This window comes from Rhizopus delemar, genomic scaffold (assembly GCF_000149305.1).
Source record: "Rhizopus delemar RA 99-880 supercont3.6 genomic scaffold, whole genome shotgun sequence".
Lineage (NCBI taxonomy): Eukaryota > Fungi > Mucoromycota > Mucoromycetes > Mucorales > Rhizopodaceae > Rhizopus > Rhizopus delemar.
Genome location: NW_027137832.1, coordinates 1,281,597 through 1,297,843, shown reverse-complemented (window position 1 = coordinate 1,297,843; position 16,247 = coordinate 1,281,597). Strand labels below are relative to the sequence as shown.

General features: G+C 34.1%; 10 protein-coding genes across 10 annotated transcripts; 5 read left to right on the top strand and 5 right to left on the bottom strand.

The window, feature by feature from the left end:
• Positions 1 to 1,354: 1,354 nt before the first annotated feature.
• RO3G_08500 (uncharacterized protein) lies at positions 1,355 to 2,160 on the bottom strand (the record flags this gene model as incomplete). Its single annotated transcript, XM_067663090.1, has 3 exons — positions 1,355 to 1,413; positions 1,468 to 1,747; positions 2,080 to 2,160. The coding sequence occupies 3 exons, from the start codon at positions 2,158 to 2,160 to the stop codon at positions 1,355 to 1,357; spliced, it is 420 nt and encodes a 139-aa protein (XP_067519191.1).
• Positions 2,161 to 2,683: 523 nt separating this feature from the next.
• On the bottom strand, positions 2,684 to 3,146 carry RO3G_08499 (uncharacterized protein; the record flags this gene model as incomplete). Its single annotated transcript, XM_067663089.1, has 2 exons — positions 2,684 to 2,975; positions 3,130 to 3,146. The coding sequence occupies 2 exons, from the start codon at positions 3,144 to 3,146 to the stop codon at positions 2,684 to 2,686; spliced, it is 309 nt and encodes a 102-aa protein (XP_067519190.1).
• A 2,079-nt stretch (positions 3,147 to 5,225) lies between these two features.
• RO3G_08498 (uncharacterized protein) lies at positions 5,226 to 5,798 on the top strand (the record flags this gene model as incomplete). Its single annotated transcript, XM_067663088.1, has 1 exon — positions 5,226 to 5,798. The coding sequence occupies one exon, from the start codon at positions 5,226 to 5,228 to the stop codon at positions 5,796 to 5,798; it is 573 nt and encodes a 190-aa protein (XP_067519189.1).
• Positions 5,799 to 6,745: 947 nt separating this feature from the next.
• RO3G_08497 (uncharacterized protein) lies at positions 6,746 to 7,745 on the bottom strand (the record flags this gene model as incomplete). Its single annotated transcript, XM_067663087.1, has 7 exons — positions 6,746 to 6,894; positions 6,949 to 7,030; positions 7,085 to 7,166; positions 7,226 to 7,249; positions 7,394 to 7,433; positions 7,503 to 7,637; positions 7,685 to 7,745. 7 exons carry the CDS (start codon positions 7,743 to 7,745, stop codon positions 6,746 to 6,748), a joined length of 573 nt encoding a protein of 190 aa, XP_067519188.1.
• A 1,345-nt stretch (positions 7,746 to 9,090) lies between these two features.
• Positions 9,091 to 9,243, top strand: RO3G_08496 (uncharacterized protein; the record flags this gene model as incomplete). The annotated part of the gene is made up of 1 exon (XM_067663086.1): positions 9,091 to 9,243. One exon carries the CDS (start codon positions 9,091 to 9,093, stop codon positions 9,241 to 9,243), a length of 153 nt encoding a protein of 50 aa, XP_067519187.1.
• A 474-nt stretch (positions 9,244 to 9,717) lies between these two features.
• RO3G_08495 (uncharacterized protein) lies at positions 9,718 to 11,279 on the top strand (the record flags this gene model as incomplete). The annotated part of the gene is made up of 3 exons (XM_067663085.1): positions 9,718 to 10,890; positions 10,942 to 11,199; positions 11,268 to 11,279. The coding sequence occupies 3 exons, from the start codon at positions 9,718 to 9,720 to the stop codon at positions 11,277 to 11,279; spliced, it is 1,443 nt and encodes a 480-aa protein (XP_067519186.1).
• A 400-nt stretch (positions 11,280 to 11,679) lies between these two features.
• On the top strand, positions 11,680 to 12,927 carry RO3G_08494 (uncharacterized protein; the record flags this gene model as incomplete). Its single annotated transcript, XM_067663084.1, has 3 exons — positions 11,680 to 12,196; positions 12,248 to 12,416; positions 12,486 to 12,927. 3 exons carry the CDS (start codon positions 11,680 to 11,682, stop codon positions 12,925 to 12,927), a joined length of 1,128 nt encoding a protein of 375 aa, XP_067519185.1.
• Positions 12,928 to 13,043: 116 nt separating this feature from the next.
• Positions 13,044 to 13,304, bottom strand: RO3G_08493 (uncharacterized protein; the record flags this gene model as incomplete). The annotated part of the gene is made up of 2 exons (XM_067663083.1): positions 13,044 to 13,177; positions 13,247 to 13,304. The coding sequence occupies 2 exons, from the start codon at positions 13,302 to 13,304 to the stop codon at positions 13,044 to 13,046; spliced, it is 192 nt and encodes a 63-aa protein (XP_067519184.1).
• Positions 13,305 to 13,726: 422 nt separating this feature from the next.
• RO3G_08492 (uncharacterized protein) lies at positions 13,727 to 14,201 on the bottom strand (the record flags this gene model as incomplete). The annotated part of the gene is made up of 2 exons (XM_067663082.1): positions 13,727 to 13,942; positions 13,995 to 14,201. 2 exons carry the CDS (start codon positions 14,199 to 14,201, stop codon positions 13,727 to 13,729), a joined length of 423 nt encoding a protein of 140 aa, XP_067519183.1.
• A 1,128-nt stretch (positions 14,202 to 15,329) lies between these two features.
• Positions 15,330 to 16,229, top strand: RO3G_08491 (mitochondrial 37S ribosomal protein bS1m; the record flags this gene model as incomplete). Its single annotated transcript, XM_067663081.1, has 1 exon — positions 15,330 to 16,229. The coding sequence occupies one exon, from the start codon at positions 15,330 to 15,332 to the stop codon at positions 16,227 to 16,229; it is 900 nt and encodes a 299-aa protein (XP_067519182.1).
• Positions 16,230 to 16,247: the final 18 nt, after the last annotated feature.

Here is a 16,247-nt window from a genome sequence, read left to right as displayed (position 1 = left end):
CATTTAAATCAGTTTACTTTGTGTTCCTTTCGAAAGGCGCCAAGGGCCCTGAAATAAACTTTGTGGTACAGAAACGTGGCCTATAAAATGAGATGATCTGGAACCGTGATATTGATTTTCGCTTGGATCAAGTATATTGGCCCGACATGGACCATCAACAATTAATTTAATAAACAAGTAACACGGATAAATTAATCACAATTGAAGCTGAATTCAAATGTATCAAGCATTTACTGGTTTTTTCAAAGTAGTTTGCTCATTTAAAATTCATTTTATTTATTTTTTCACTCTTTTGGTTCACATCGCTCACAGACGTGTGACTCCCAATTATGTTTTGTTTACTTTTCTCAGGAACCTATAAAAATAAACACTTTAGCAAGGAAAAGGAACAAGAACATAGTATAATGAAAAATGTTGATACTCAGAATGGATACTGCGATCTAGATGACTTATTCAGTTTAGTTCAACACGCATGGGATACGATAGTGACAGAAAGCGATGAAGTTTTTCTTCGATTGTATAGGAAGCTGCTAACTTTACAAAAAGAAAAGAAAAGGATTCACAAATGATATAATGAAGTAAAATGCTATAAGATATTAATTACATCAAATTAATAATTATATAAAAAATGAATAATTACATGGCAATATATAATAATACTAATTAGAGAGTGACTAGTTTTTAACAATTATAGAAGCAATTCATTTACAACAAAGAAAAATAAAACAAATAGCAAGTGCACCTTATCTTTTATTCTACTTCACTTCCAATATCTTCATCTCATAAAACGTGAATTATCCAACCTTCTAAATGGCTGCTTTTCTGCTTGCCCTTGTCATTGATCAACTTTCTCATTTTATTGTCGGTATCTACGTCGTCAAAAAATAATCTTTCCAAGTCATTTACTATATCCTGATTTCAGTAATAAAAAAACTCATGTTAGGAAAGCTCTGACAACCATTGCTATTTTCCAATGACTTCCCTCAGTCATTGTCAGCCCTTTCAATACTTTTTCTATGCTTTTATTTTTAATTTGCTGTAATGTGCGAGGGTACACAAAGTCAAAGATATCTTGTACCACATACACGTTCTTGTCAACGATTGAAAAAGAGAGAGAGAGAGTAGATGTAGCAGTTAAGACCCATAATCTGAATGGTAGGAATCTGAATTTTTTTTTTAAATTTAGATATAGGCAAGGATGGGAAGGAAGTAACCAACTTGTTTAAACTACATTTGTTGGTCAGCACAGACTTAAGTTTGTCTCTGCACAACTTTCCTGTTGTTATTGCTTTGACTTTGGCAACTTCACTAGCAACAGTTTCGATATGTTTCTTTTCAGTGCAGAGTACAATTCCTAAGTCAAGCTTGAATGACAGGCTGATCTCTCTGCAATTGTCTGGGATGGTATCCCCCCTATTAAAAGCATAATTAGAGTTGTCTTGATAAGATGTCTTTTATTTAATTTACCATTGCAGAAAGATTTTGTCATTCTTTCCGAAAAAAGACACGAACAAACGACATCAGAATTTGACACTGAGTGATTGTTCTGAGCATTTTTCAAGGTAGCTGTACGAGTTGTATGCAAACTGGTAAAGGCTGGATTATAAAAAAGAATGATTGAAAGTTCATCTTTTAATTTTTGAAACTTATGGATATTTTTGACAATTCTTTCTTCTTTTGATCTAGCTGGATATTGATCAAATTCTTCATAAAATTTCAAAAGTGGACGCTTGTTTTCAATTTTGCTCTTTTTTTTAAAATGATAATTAGCATTCGTAATATAGCTTTGCAAAGGCTGGAATTCAATAAATACCTTATTTGATCAAAGAAAGTTTACCTCATTAGGAATATCCCGGTTGGTTGCTTTTTACAGTGTTTGTTTTACCGTGCTCAGATATGAAGTATCACATCTCCTTTGGCAACAAACAAGCTTTCAATGCCTCTGTGGACGTATGGAAAACAACAATAACATTTCTCATATTAACATGAGGCTGACGTTTGATCCCAACTGGCATGGTGAATAGCAATATTAGAATACCAAGCATCAAATCACATTTTGTCTGAAAACTAGATGTTTACCAAAGGATCATTAGCATATTCAGGAGTGCTTCTTTGAATAAAAAGATATTGAGAAATGTTGATAGATGAAGAGGACAGCATGTTAAATATTGTTGCCAGTGAAAGTATGTATATGTGAATAGGATAATTGATACCTAGAAAATATTCATAGAGATGTGGTTGCTGCAGTAGATGGTTACTTAAGAAATTTCTCCTTTTCTTGTTTTTTGCTCTTTACTTTATGCATCAAGCTCCCAACACTAAAAACCATATGGACGCTAATTCTGGTGCCGATTTATACAAAGTAGGTTTTTTAGTCGCGTTGCTTATGTATAGAATTGAAGTGAATTAACAGTAAAACATTTATAGATAAATCCGGAACCTTATAGTTGCTATTATTTTCTATTTAAGCATACCTTCTTCAAATAAGATCTCAGAAACTACCGTGCAATCACAGTATATAAAGTTACATGTGTCAAATGATTGGATGTTTGTAAGTTTAGGTTTTCATCATTAAGATTAAGCGCCTCATCATCACTTTCTCTTTCAAGACGAAGGGCTCTTTCTGAATCCCTCACAGTATTATATTTGGAAGCTTATTTCAAACTAAAGAAACATTGCTTCGTTAAATACTTCCATAGTCCTTGTAGGGAAATTGTGAAACATTTAAACTGGACAACAAGTGCTTTTTGGCCATTTCAAATATAGAGGGTGGATGTTCGTCAAAGTAAGGCATCAGAAATTGCGTATGCCCAGGGAAAACCTTTTGTGGTATTCCTCGATTTGACTTCTTTTTCGAAGAACCTCCAGATAAAACAGTATTATCACCGGCGTTGAATTCAGTAAACAATTTGTATGCAGTGCTACGTGGAATCATGCATCTTTTCTCTGCCACTGGAACTGACACTCCCTTCTTCCTGTAAAATGTTAATAAAACGACGAATTTGCTCAAGGCCGTATTTGTTCTTCTATTTCTTATCTTTTGAAATACTAATCACATATAGTTCAGTGGTAATCTTCTCTGAAATCTCTACCATGCTCTCCTATCTGAATGTGGTGATTTCGCCATACTCATAGGCTACTTCCATGGCTTCTGTTTCACTTTTAAGCTAACTTTCCATGAAAGGTCGATAGTTAGTGCAGCCCATTTTCTAATTCACAGATATATTAAAGTCTCTGTAAAGGTCTCTTGAAAAATGTCTAATAATGATTTTGAAATGGTCTACAACTAATTTTATTGCGTCTCATTTGAAAGTTTGCACTTATCTCTAATAAAAATGAATTCATCCAATAAAATTTTGTAACCGTCTCTAAAAAATTTTGTAATCATTGAGATCCTGTATTAATTACACATCCTTTTTCATCCATAAAAAAAAAAAATTAATTACACATCCAATTTTTAATCTTCTCTCCTTTTTCATTCTTTTTTTTTTAATCTTTTATTCACTCTTTTGACTTAAATTCATAATTTCTTTACTAACGTCTATGTTAAATAACATTCAGTATAAGTGATGATTTTTATTTGCTGCCTACAGGTCCTAATATGATTTCCTGCAGAAATACTAAATAGTGCCACTTTCAATACATACATACATCTCTCTTCATTCATTCTAAGAGTTTGTGTCGCACGTTTCTTAAAGACACGACTGAAGCTGTGTAGATGTTCGCATGTTTTCTTTAAATAAAAAAGATAAAATATCCAACATAAAGTGTCATAAAAGTTTACATAATCATGCTTACCCAAGAAATGGGTCTTTTTAATCGTATTGCGTGTAAAAATATTTGCTTTTTAGTCATTAGATGAAAGAGAAAGAAAAAAGGTGAAAAATGTTTACCTTTTCTATACATCTGACAAGTCAACTGCTTTCTTTGGGTTTTTACGCTTGTTTAATGTGTACTGAAAAAGGAAACAATTAAAAGTGAAGAATAAACAATCCTTGCCCATTTGTATATGAATCCTTTGATTTGAATACCTGTGTCAATAAGTTCAAGAGAGAGCCTGTTTGAACGAGTAGCTTTAAATCAAATTTATTCAAGGAATAATACTTCTATAAATAAATGTATTTACTGTACTACATAAGAAACCTATTGCATACTTTATATCTTGGTTTATCTCGTTTTTCTTTTTCTTTTTTCTACTTTTTATGTCAATAAAATACATAAAATGTCAAAAAGATCACAATCAAACGAAAAAGCTTGGAATAATTTCGATAGACTGTTATTAGAGGCCTCTAAGCTCAATCTATCAGAAGAGGTAGACTCAGAAATTTCCTTTTTTATCTACCATTGTAATAACCTGTAAATAAAGCTTGGATTAAAAAACGAATCGCAATACGTTCACTATGCTAGTTATAAAAAGGATTTGCCTGAAGACTGTGGGTCAACCGTTGAAAGTTCATCAGTCTATTCCAATTCTCCGCCATTGTCTAGAAACTCAACACTATCCTCTATTGGCACTCGAAATTCTCTTTCGTCCAAGTTCCGCAGCCAAGAATCATCTAATAGTAACCATACTCTTAGAGCAAGCGATTTTCACTACCCATCCAATCCGACAAACGACAAACTATATTCACCTTTAAATAGCAACTTGTCTCATTCACATTTGTCAGATTCATCCAGTAGTTACTATCCAAGAAAAAAAAGTAATCATACAACAGTAGAACCAAACGGTTGCTTCGTACTTTGTAAAAACGGATGTTCAACCTTTCAAACAACAGTTCAGTGTCACCATCACTTTATTGTACCTGTGTTTGCTATTGTAATAATAACAAGAAAGAAATAATTTGATTGACTTAATACATGTTTTAAAAGGCAGGAAATCAATTTGCAAACATGCTACAGTTACTCTTCAATTACAAGGAAGTTGATGCACTAACAGTACGTATAAAACTAATACATATAAAACACAAGTGAATGGCTTTTTAAGCACATACTTGTAGCCTAAAGAAGACTGTGAGAAAACGATTGCTTGGCAGATAGACAACAACCAATCTCTTGTAACCATATCAGAATTCACATATCAAGACGATCATAAAGATTCCTCTGATTTGAAGCAACCTTTAGAAAATTTGAGACAACGGCTCGGAATCACCACGATTTTGGTGACTGCTCCTTATGGTTCAATGTAAGTGAAGAAAAGAAGTGGTAAACTGTTTTTAAAATGTGCCATGTCCTCTTTCAGAAGTGAACTGTATACACTTTTAGATAAGCTCGCATTATCGGCCAATGAGCATAAACACAGTGACCTATGCTCATGGTGGGGTCGTGTTGTGCTTGTCATTGATCAACAAAACCTGATGAATGACGGAAAGGTCTATGACGAACGTAAACTGTTTTTAATGATTGAGATGCCCAAGATCATGAGTCGCTACCAACTCTCAGAACCTTTATCTATCCTATTTGTTAGTACAGAATCATTTGATGAGATCAAACATACCCCATATGGAGGATACTATAAATTATACAGTCAGCGTATCCTGTGGAGAATGATGGAAATGCACACACTCTGCAAAAAATGGATATACCATGATCTGGGCTACACAGCTGACGATGACCTGTGGGATGAGGATGCTAGCAGTAGTTGCAGTGACGACATGTATATGATGGCAACTGTCATTGAATATGAAAATGGCAAGAGAAGAAGACAAAAGACAAATACACAAAGCATACCCAATCATGAGAAGCTCAACTGTTTTCCTGGCGATGATGGCTCGAGCCTTCCAGACATAATTCCCAAATGAATCTTAGCTTATACCTATTGCTGCTAGGCACTCGTTTACAGACGAGTTTGAGCAAAGCACCCTAAGGCTTGAAAATGACTCTATGAAAAATACGAAAATATACTTTGTGCACTACAAAGAGCAATGCTAAAACATGTTTACTCGAAAGCTTTTTTTAAATACAATTGTTAAAAGCCATTTAATAATACATGCAAACTTTATGGAATGTATTTAGAGTTATCTCTATGCGATAATAAGCTTTGGAAGTCAAGAAGCATCTTCGATATTCATCTTGTCAAATTTAGCAGATTACATATACTTTACTGCAGCATATTCAAGTTGCTTTTTTCAATCGCAGGATAAATTACTCTGCTGTCATGATAGTTGTATTCAAATTTAAAAGCTATCAGTGATTTCAACAAAGGCTTTGTTATTATTAAAGTGTAAGGGAAAGAAAAAAGAAATGTGGAATGATGAGAGTTAAAAATTCCTCGTTTTGAAGGATAGAATGAGATAAAAAGTCGTCAACAGACAAATCGAATAGCCTTGTAGTCCACAGGATAATCTTTTATTAGTAATGTGCTTGGCCCTTTCAAATAGACATGATATCACCTTTCTTTTAATTTCGACATGTTTAGCTTTAATGGCGAATATACTTGATTATTTTTTCAGCAATAAATCACACATCGCGTATTTTTTTTTGAAAATGAAGGCTTTAAAATGGCCAGATTGAGTACGTGCTTAAATTTGAGCTCGGAGGCTGGAAATTTTGTTCAAGGCAATAGAGTAAGTGTAATTGGTGATGGTCTTTAGAGGAAGACACTTCAAGTTTTGATGGCGTACTAGGAAAAGAAATAACACATCCCACTTCTCCTTCACACATACATATCAAAGCCTCCTTTCTTTAAAACTCTAGCTTGAAATATCCAAGAATTTTGTGCATGTAAATCACTGATGTTGGTTATGTTTTATTTATTCTTTTGAACCAAATTCTTTGCTCTATCCTCTTGGTCTATTGTTGCCAATGTTTTGCTTGCATTTACAATTTGAACAAGATTGATGAATTGCTTGCCAAAACAGACTGAACCAGTTATACTAAGAGCAGCCCACCAGTACACTATTTGAGAAAGCGAAAATAAGCTCCATTTCTTTTGGTATCATGTAAACTTACCATTTAAAGCGCCAGAGAAATTTAAAATGTAAAGCAAGACAAAAAAGAGCTCATTGCCAGCACACATAATGAATAGGACAATCTGATGATGATAATTTTAATGTTTTTACTCATTTGTTTGAAGGATGAACCTTACATTATTTGTATAGTAGATTCGCAAATACCAGCTTTGTTCTTCGCTGATTTTCTTATGACTGGATGATCCTGAAACCATAGAGCTTGTGTAATGGTTAGTACAAGAGGAGTCTATTTCGCTCATATCTTTATTTTGTTTTACCTATACATGTGCATATAATGTGAACTAAAATCGAGTGAAATAAGGAATTGAAATAGTAATGTCCATTCAGGATATCGAATTGAAAGAAAACATAAAAGACATGTTGTTGTACATCTAACCTTACAATCTAGTCTTCCCCATTATACTAGTACTTTCTCTGCTTTTTACCTGTCAGTTACCATATCCAGTACAGAACCAAATTTACTACCTAATATAATTCATTAACTTGTCAAACAAAAATAAGAATGATATGTAATCCCTATCCTATTTTACTCACATTGATCAAAGTAACGAGCTGCATTTCCATCCACTGCATCCAATAAACAAGAAATACAATACAATGGCACACATACTTTAGGATGCTCTGGCATATAATATAAAGACAAGGCTGCTAAAATAATTCGCGTATATCCTATTACATTATATTAATAACAATTAAATGAACGATATACAGCATACCAATGAGATTGGGTATAAATAAAAAAACATTTTCTTTTGAACGAGTTATTTTCGCAGGCATGTTTCTTTTCTAAATAATAACAAAAAAAAAAAAAAAAAAAAAAGCAAAAGGAGAAAAAAAAAAAAAGAGTAAAATACGTTTTTTTTTTTTAAGAGCCGCTCATTGCACTTGTCATTATCATTGTTCTTGGCCCTGACTTTGAACTCGAAAATAAAAAGTAGAAGCTTCCTACTTGTTAATAGCAAATGATTTGACCAAAGGAAGAAAAGACAGATAACTTACATGCTTTTATTTCTAATTACGAATCATCTTTACGACGTTGGCCTTAACAAAACTATTTGTAATGCAAGAACAGCCCATTTTTTCCCATTGTTCAACACCCACCTATTCCATGGCTGAAAATCATCAAGAACACAATGTTGTAAAATTTCTGGAAATTAAACAAGTACACTTCCTTTTATTTAGTTGCAGTAAATTTTTGTTTGATTTACTTGTATTAAATAGCTTTCGACCATTAAAAAAAAAAAAAAAAAAAAAAAAAAAAAAGAGTAGAATCTTTAAATGAAGCATGCATTTGGTGTCACATTGATAACGTGTATATGAACAAATTAGCGGTTTTTCAGATCAGGCATTAACGAGCCGAGTCGGGGATGAATTACTCTTGGATACCTTGTGGTAACAAAAGAATAGAGAGCAGTGAGAATAAATCAAAAGAGATCAATCTTTCTTAGTACTAAAGCAACAAAAGAGGATATCGTGCTTAATAAGAAAGGATACAAAGAAGGACTCTTATTTATGAATTCTAAATTAGCAAGTATTTCAATCAATTTCTGCGTTCTATCAAAAATGAAAAAGAATCCGCTTGATTGTTCAAGTGCAATTATTCAAAATAAGCTGTTTAACTTTGACATAAAAGACCTTCTTTCTTTACTTTAATGATATACGATGTCAAGAAGTGATGAAAACAAAAGTAACCATGTAATATTTCAGTAAATCCAAATGCATAAATCATTCGTCACAGTTGAAAATAGAATTGAAGGAGTTTGCTTTTTCTATTTCCTTTTTTTATACCTTTTTTTTTTTTTTTTTCTTTTCTAATTAAATGATTGGGAAAAAGAAAGAAAGACTTATTCGAGGACATAGAGAAGATTCTGTTTTATTTACAACTTATGAATTACAAGATCTAAGAGGTACACATTGTGTGCATGATGATTGCCCCAGACGAATTAAACCTTTTTTTTTTTTTTTTCTTTCTTTCTTTCTGCTTACAGCTCATCAAAGAACATTTGAGGGTGCCTATTGGAGAACAGCATTAGCAGCATTTTCAACGGGTTTATTGATTTTAAAAGTATTCACACGAGAGTTTTACAAGATTGGCATTACATTTTTTGTATTTGGAATTGCCATGTTGGTGATTGCCGTTTGGAGAAGACGTACTTCCTTTGACGTCTTTGATCCTTCAATACCTTTCAAGACCAGTGGTGATTGGGTTGTCTTAACAACCATTGTTACCATGGCTACTTATATCATTTTATTGATTTTGCTTTGGAACCTTTAGACTTGCATAAAAGAGTAAATACCTTCACTGACCCACCCTCCCCTCCCCTTATTTTTTCTCACACTTATTATCCAAAAATGGATAGTTTTTTTTTGTTTTGTTTTTTGACAAGTCTTGTAACATGAAAGAAAAGAAAAAGATAAGCCAATAACAAGATATTGATTCATAATGTGCTATTATGAACTCAGAAATCTTTAAATAAAACATGGAATGGTTTCATACTTTGCTGTCCTGACATTGATGTTTTGATTCACGTGTGAACTCTTTGTTATTTTTGAAGCAAAACAATAAAGAAGCGTATTGACAGCCTACACGTGCATTAACCCTGGATGAAAAAAGCCAATGGATGATTACATGCAGACCGTATCTGTGACGTGATTCATCCAATCGTTATTTATTTAGCTTCATTTGGTTTTTTTTTTTTTTTTTTTTTTTTTCTTTCTCCTTTTTCTTTCTCCTCTTTTGTTATAAATGATGCAATCCAAAGAATGTCGTATTTCAGATTGTGAAGAATCAGATGAAAAAAGTGAATGGAATTATGAGAGTAGTTCTGATAATGAAAATAGTTCAAGTGATGAATTCAAAGATCACTACTTTGACCCAACCAAGATTACCACTTCACTTCCTTTATTACCTTTCAACAATCAAGTAGGAGGACACGCGTCCTTTTTCAGGTTCTCTAAAAGAGCTATTTGTAAACCTGTGTCAGCAAGAGAACAAGAATTTTATGAACACATTGATACCCAACACCATGAATTATTACCTTTCACCTCTCAATACATTGGCGTCCTTAATGTCACTTATCGACCAGATCATGCTGTACCCGAGGTACTATTTGAAAAAAATAAGCATCTTTTGCGTGATTGGAGAGCTTGTCATCAAGGTCGACGTCTCTCTGAATCATGGGATGGACGAAAACAATTTCAAGAACAAGTCTTGCGCGAGGTCTTTTCACCCAAGGCTCTCAAGGAAAGATTGATTCAAGCTGAGGATTGGAAACGAAAATTTAAACCTGATACAACACCAGAATTAGCACATAGTTATTCTGACCAATTCTTGATAGAAAAGACAATGAAGAAAGCAAAAAAGCGTGATTGTCTTTGGCCGGAAGGTGGCCGGTCTATGCCAAACATGTCAGGATTCAATACGAAATCACTGACTGTGACAAAGATGACGATTGAACCTAGAAGACCTTCGATGATTAATTCGACTACTTCATCACCTCACTTTTTAAACTATGACAAATCTGAAGATGAGCCGATATTTACGATGGATGATATTTTGATAGAAAAGACACTAGTAGAACAGCAACATCAAGAATCTTCAGCGCCACCCCCTCTTTTACAAGTAGATTCATCTTGTCTTTCTCAAATAAATGATATAAAGACTGAAACAAGTGATAATCCATGGTCACTTCAGATCTATAATCGTGATTTACAAAGGATAAAGAATAGAAAACAAAGCGAACAAAAATATATTTTAATTGAAGATTTAACGGATGGAATAAAATACCCTTGTGTGTTGGATCTCAAGATGGGTACACGTCAATATGGTGTTTATGCTACTCGTGAAAAGATGAAGAGTCAAACGATTAAATGTGAGAAATCGACGAGTAAGATATTGGGTGTGAGAGTATGTGGTATGCAGGTAATGAAGGATAATAAAGAATAAAGAACAGTTCAATAAAGATGAAAATAGGTTTATCAAACAAAGTTGAATGAATTCAGTTATCAAGATAAATACTATGGTCGTACCTTAACACCTTATACATTTCGTGACACATTACAAGCTTATCTTGATAACGGAAAAGGATGTCAAATACAACATATACCAGTGATCATCAGAAAGCTAAGAAGATTGGCAAGAATAGTGAAAACGATGGAAGATTATAGATTCTATGCTTCTTCACTATTAATGATTTATGATGGAGATCCAAATAGTAGTCGTAAAGTGGATGTAAGGATTATTGATTTTGCTAATTGTGTGACAGCAGATGATGTAAAATATGATTACAACCAATTTAGTTATCCACCTAGGAATAAAGGACCGGATAATGGATATCTATTAGGACTCAAATCATTAGCACTTTGTTTTGAATGGATTTATAAAAAACAAGGTGGGCCATTAGAAGATTTATATGTAGAAGGTGATGATATATTTAAAGATATTTTTGAACCTGCTAATGATGAAGTCTTGACTACTTTATTACATTCATCCTAATCTGTTTGTGTATAAAATTATTTGTAAATTTATCTCTTTTTTTTTTGTATAGTTTCCCCTCCCCTCCTCTTTCTTTCTCTCTTTTTTTTTTTCTTTCAAATGTATTATAACACATTCATAATAAATGCTATATTTAATAATAATAATTATAGTTTAATTGAAATCTGAGTTGGAGGTTTTCTTTTTTTTTTCTTTCTTTCTTTTATAGACACTGAAATGACAAAGTGTGTGGGACATGAACATGTTGGGTCTAGTGTTGAACTAGATTACTTGCGTGATTTGTATTTACCTAAAGAAAAGAATGATCGAGAAGAAAAAGAAGGCACTGTGATCTTTAAGCCCATCACTTGTTTCCCACCTGTCAAACAACTCAGTCCGTCCGTACGTAAACGGATCTTGGTGACAGGAGGAGCTGGCTTTGTGGGTAGTCATCTTGTCGATCGTTTAATGTGGATGGGTCATGAAGTCGTTGTCTTGGATAATTTTTTCACAGGCACTAAACGTAACGTGCAACACTGGATTGGACATCCTCACTTTGAACTCGTTCGACATGATGTCGTAGATCCCTTTATGATTGAAGTATCCCAGATTTATCATTTAGCCTGTCCCGCTTCTCCACCTCATTATCAATACAACACAACCAAGACTGTCAAGACAAGCGTGATGGGAACGATCAACATGCTGGGTTTAGCCAAAAGAACCAAAGCTCGATTTTTATTGGCCTCAACCTCGGGTAAAATGAAGGAGGCATCCAAAAGTGAATGAGACTTATCGTGTCCTATAGAAGTCTATGGTGATCCAGAGGAGCATCCACAAAAGGAGACTTATTGGGGACATGTGAACCCTATTGGACCGAGAGCGTGTTATGATGAAGGAAAGCGTATTGCAGAAACATTGACGTATTCTTATATGCGACAAGAAGATGTGGAGGTGCGTGTGGCTCGTATTTTCAAGTAAGTGCATCTTGCTCACTGTGAGAAATATAGAGGGGACAATATAAAAAAACAAGACATATTTTATAGTACATTTGGACCTCGTATGTCACCCTCCGATGGTAGAGTCGTCAGCAATTTCATCATGCAAGCCATCAAAGGTTCTCCCTTGACGATTTATGGCAGTGGAGAACAGACAAGATCATTTCAATACGTTCATGACTTGGTCGATGGCTTGATCTTGCTCATGAACAGTGATTATAGTGAACCAGTGAATATAGGCAACCCTGATGAATATACCATAAAAGATTTTGCAAATACCATCCGAGACATCGTACTCACACCACCTTTATCTCCAGAGCATGTCGATCTTCAACTATTACCAGCCGTGAAGGATGACCCAAAGAAAAGAAAGCCGGATATTACAAGGGCAATGACTCAGTTGAGTTGGGAACCGAGGTTTTCAGTAAAGGAAGGCTTACAAGAAACCGTGGATTGGTTTAAGGCTCAAGTGGCTGAAGGTGCCATCTAACGAACTTTATTTTGTATTGTTTTCTACTAGTTTTCCAACTAATAAATACTTTCTTCTAAACAAGTTTTCCTACAAAATCATCCCATTAACCATCCCCACGTATTCCTTTTTTAAAATCAAATTACCCATTCTCTTAATGATTCCCATTCATCTGCTGCTAAATCCTCTAGTTTATCTATAGGCCCATAGGGGTCTACCATCATTTCTTTATCAAACGAATTCTTTGCTAACCCACGGGAAGCATCATGTCCTGCAAAATTAGCATAAGGCCCTCCTATGATCCTATCAATATCCTATCTCGTCCATTTCAATCATCTACCTGGCCCATAAAAACTTTGACCTTGAGTCACGTCATAAACAGAACCGTTCACAGCCATAAAGATGGGTGAACCATTCTCTCCTGTGAAAGGCAGCAGGCCCACAGGCGTATAGTTTTTAAAGACTTGAACAGTGGGGTGTTTGGGTGAACTGAATTTTGATGGACTTGATAAAGTAAAGCATCTTAATAAATAAAGTAAAATCTACCCACTGTCATTAGAACACTCTTTTTTTTTTTTACTGCTGCTCTGTCTTACAAACAATAAAGCCCAATTGATGGGATTGTCTATAATAAACTTTTTTTAAAATAACATGTGGATTGTTTAAACAAGTTTACCTTTAAATTGTATTAAATAGGTTTGTACTATGGACATAAGAAAAAAAAAAAGGGAATCTTTTTATTAAAATTTTAATTTTGTATACAAAAAGAGAAAGAAATAAATACAGGTCATATACACACACAATTACAATAATAAGGTATCTAATAGGAATCAATAGGAAGAGGTAAATCATCTAAACGCGACTGAAGGAGACATAAAGCATTAGACCATCGATGTTGAAATAAATTTGCTTTGGCTGGTTGTAATGAACGCGAGAGATGATGAAATTGATAGATACAATGTTCAACTGCTTCTGTTGTTGCTATAAAATCACCTCTGTAATAAATAGATCCTTGTGATTCAACAGCATAACGCAACTATTAGAAATAAAAATAAATATTAAACATCCTCATCTCCTATCGTCCTTACTTCTTCTGAGGCTAATTTATAAGATTTTTCAAATAAATCAATTTCTTTATCAAAATTTATCTCTTCAACTTCTTGGCTGTATCTTATTGCTGTTGATAAAGTAGATTTTCGACGCAATTTTGCAAACCATCGTGGTGGTCCAAATATATTTCCACAAGATTTATTCTTTTTATTATTAAACAAGATATCAGACAATAAAGAGGGCATCAATGTTATTTTTTTAAAAAAAAAAAAAAAGAAGCAAAAAAGAAATCTTTTTTTTTTATAAATCTTTTTTTGTGTTACTCATCCCACACTTCTCTTTAACAACATTTTTATTGTAAACACATATAAATAAATACAAGAAAAAGAAAGAGAATAAAAGGATAAACAACATTTTGCTTCATTGATGATCAATAAAGATTTTTTTGTTTATTAAATCAAGGCTGATTATGTCATGTACCCTTTTTTTTATATCGACTCGGATAATGAACCTATGGAATAATAAAGAAAGCGGTGGATGATCGACTTGGACGCGTTATTTGAATAAAATCAGAAAAGAAGAAGACGCGTTGTTGTGTCCTGAGTTGCTTTTAGTAAAATACAATACTATACCTTCTATTCAACCTAACTTGGCTTCACTTTTATCCAACATGAGATTTATACAAAAAAAAAAAAGAATCAACATGTACTACACACATGCTTTCAATTTTATGCAAACAATAGCAGAAGAAGAAGAAAAATTGCATATAAAATATTTTTATTATAAACCTTTAATAAAGAATACAATCGAGTCTAGATCGAATTGTTGACAACAAAAAACTGACTCATTATTCATGGTTTGATGTAAAATGAGCCACTGTGCTAAAGATCATTCACATTTTTTATTGTAGCCTAGTTTGGCTTAATTAATTTTCATTTGATACACAAATAATTCTTTGATCGTCCAAAACATTCAATTGTGCCACATTTTTTATCGAAAAATCCAACTTGTCCAAATGGTCTTTGTCTTTTGCAAACCTGTTTTCTCAATTCAGATGCTTTCAATCATCACCATCGAGGAGAGTACATCTTTGCTTTTATAAAAGAAAGTTATAACACGTATAATATTGTACTTCATTCAATTAAAGAAACAAGACTAAAGAATGAATGAATGACATCTTTACTATGTTGTCACTTTTTTACTGCCAACATTGTGAGCTGCCATGGTTTTAAATCACTAAAAGTCAGCTTGCTTGTCAATCTTCCCCTCTTTTTTTTGTCTGTATTTTAATAATTCAGCCTATGAGAGAGACCAAGCCACCTCTTGAGCTCTCTCTCTTTTTTTTTTTTTTTCTTTATAACAAAAAAAAAAAAATGTCAAATTCATTTGCAAGTCTTCTAAGAGGCTCGCGTCTTGCCAGTTACAGCAAATCAGTTGAACAAGTCTACACAACACCTACTCACTCTAAACGCATTGGCGACTGGGGTTTAAAACGTAATTTACCAACTGTCATTCGCACTCCTTACTTGACCATCGACAGCTTGGACACAGCTGAACATCAGACCCCCTGGCGTTCAGGTAGTTCTCAAGTTCTGTTTACAAAGCGTTGGAAAGAGAATTTCCCCAACTCGAAGCGTCCTGCTGCTCGTTCAGACCAAACAATACACAACATTGTCAAGATGACCCCTGCTGAATTCAACCGTTTCCTTCAACATTGTGCCAAACAAGCCCCTAAATTCCAGCAGCTCCTCCAACAAAAGAAACGAGTACCCGAACAGGTCTTTGACTATCTTTCCATCACTTTCTCTGACGGTCCTGGCGACCGTGTGGTGGGTCCGACTTATTCTGACCATCCTGTGACAGAGTCCTATCCTGTCGAGGGACGCATCTTGAACGCTGCCAAATACAACGGCCATGTGGTAGGCATCGGAGGTGTCGCTGCCTTCTTACCCAAGCGTCATTCTTTGGGTCTTCGTCAGCTCGGTGATCGACGTGTACGTACGTTTTATGTTGAGGAAGCAGAGATTGATGAAGACGGTAAACCTCGAGTGACCTTATCACTTTCGCCTTCTGGAAATCATGGCGATAATCACCTTTCTTTCATGCTTCATTTGGAAGAGGATCCCAACCATACACCCACAGTACAAGAAATGTTTTTGACTCGTAAATCACCAATAAATAGAATAAAAGAAGACAACATACAAGCAAACCCAGATCATGAATCTCTAATGCGTAGAATCAAGGGACTCATTAATAACGCTGATAAAGAATAAACGAGAATAGAGCAAAGA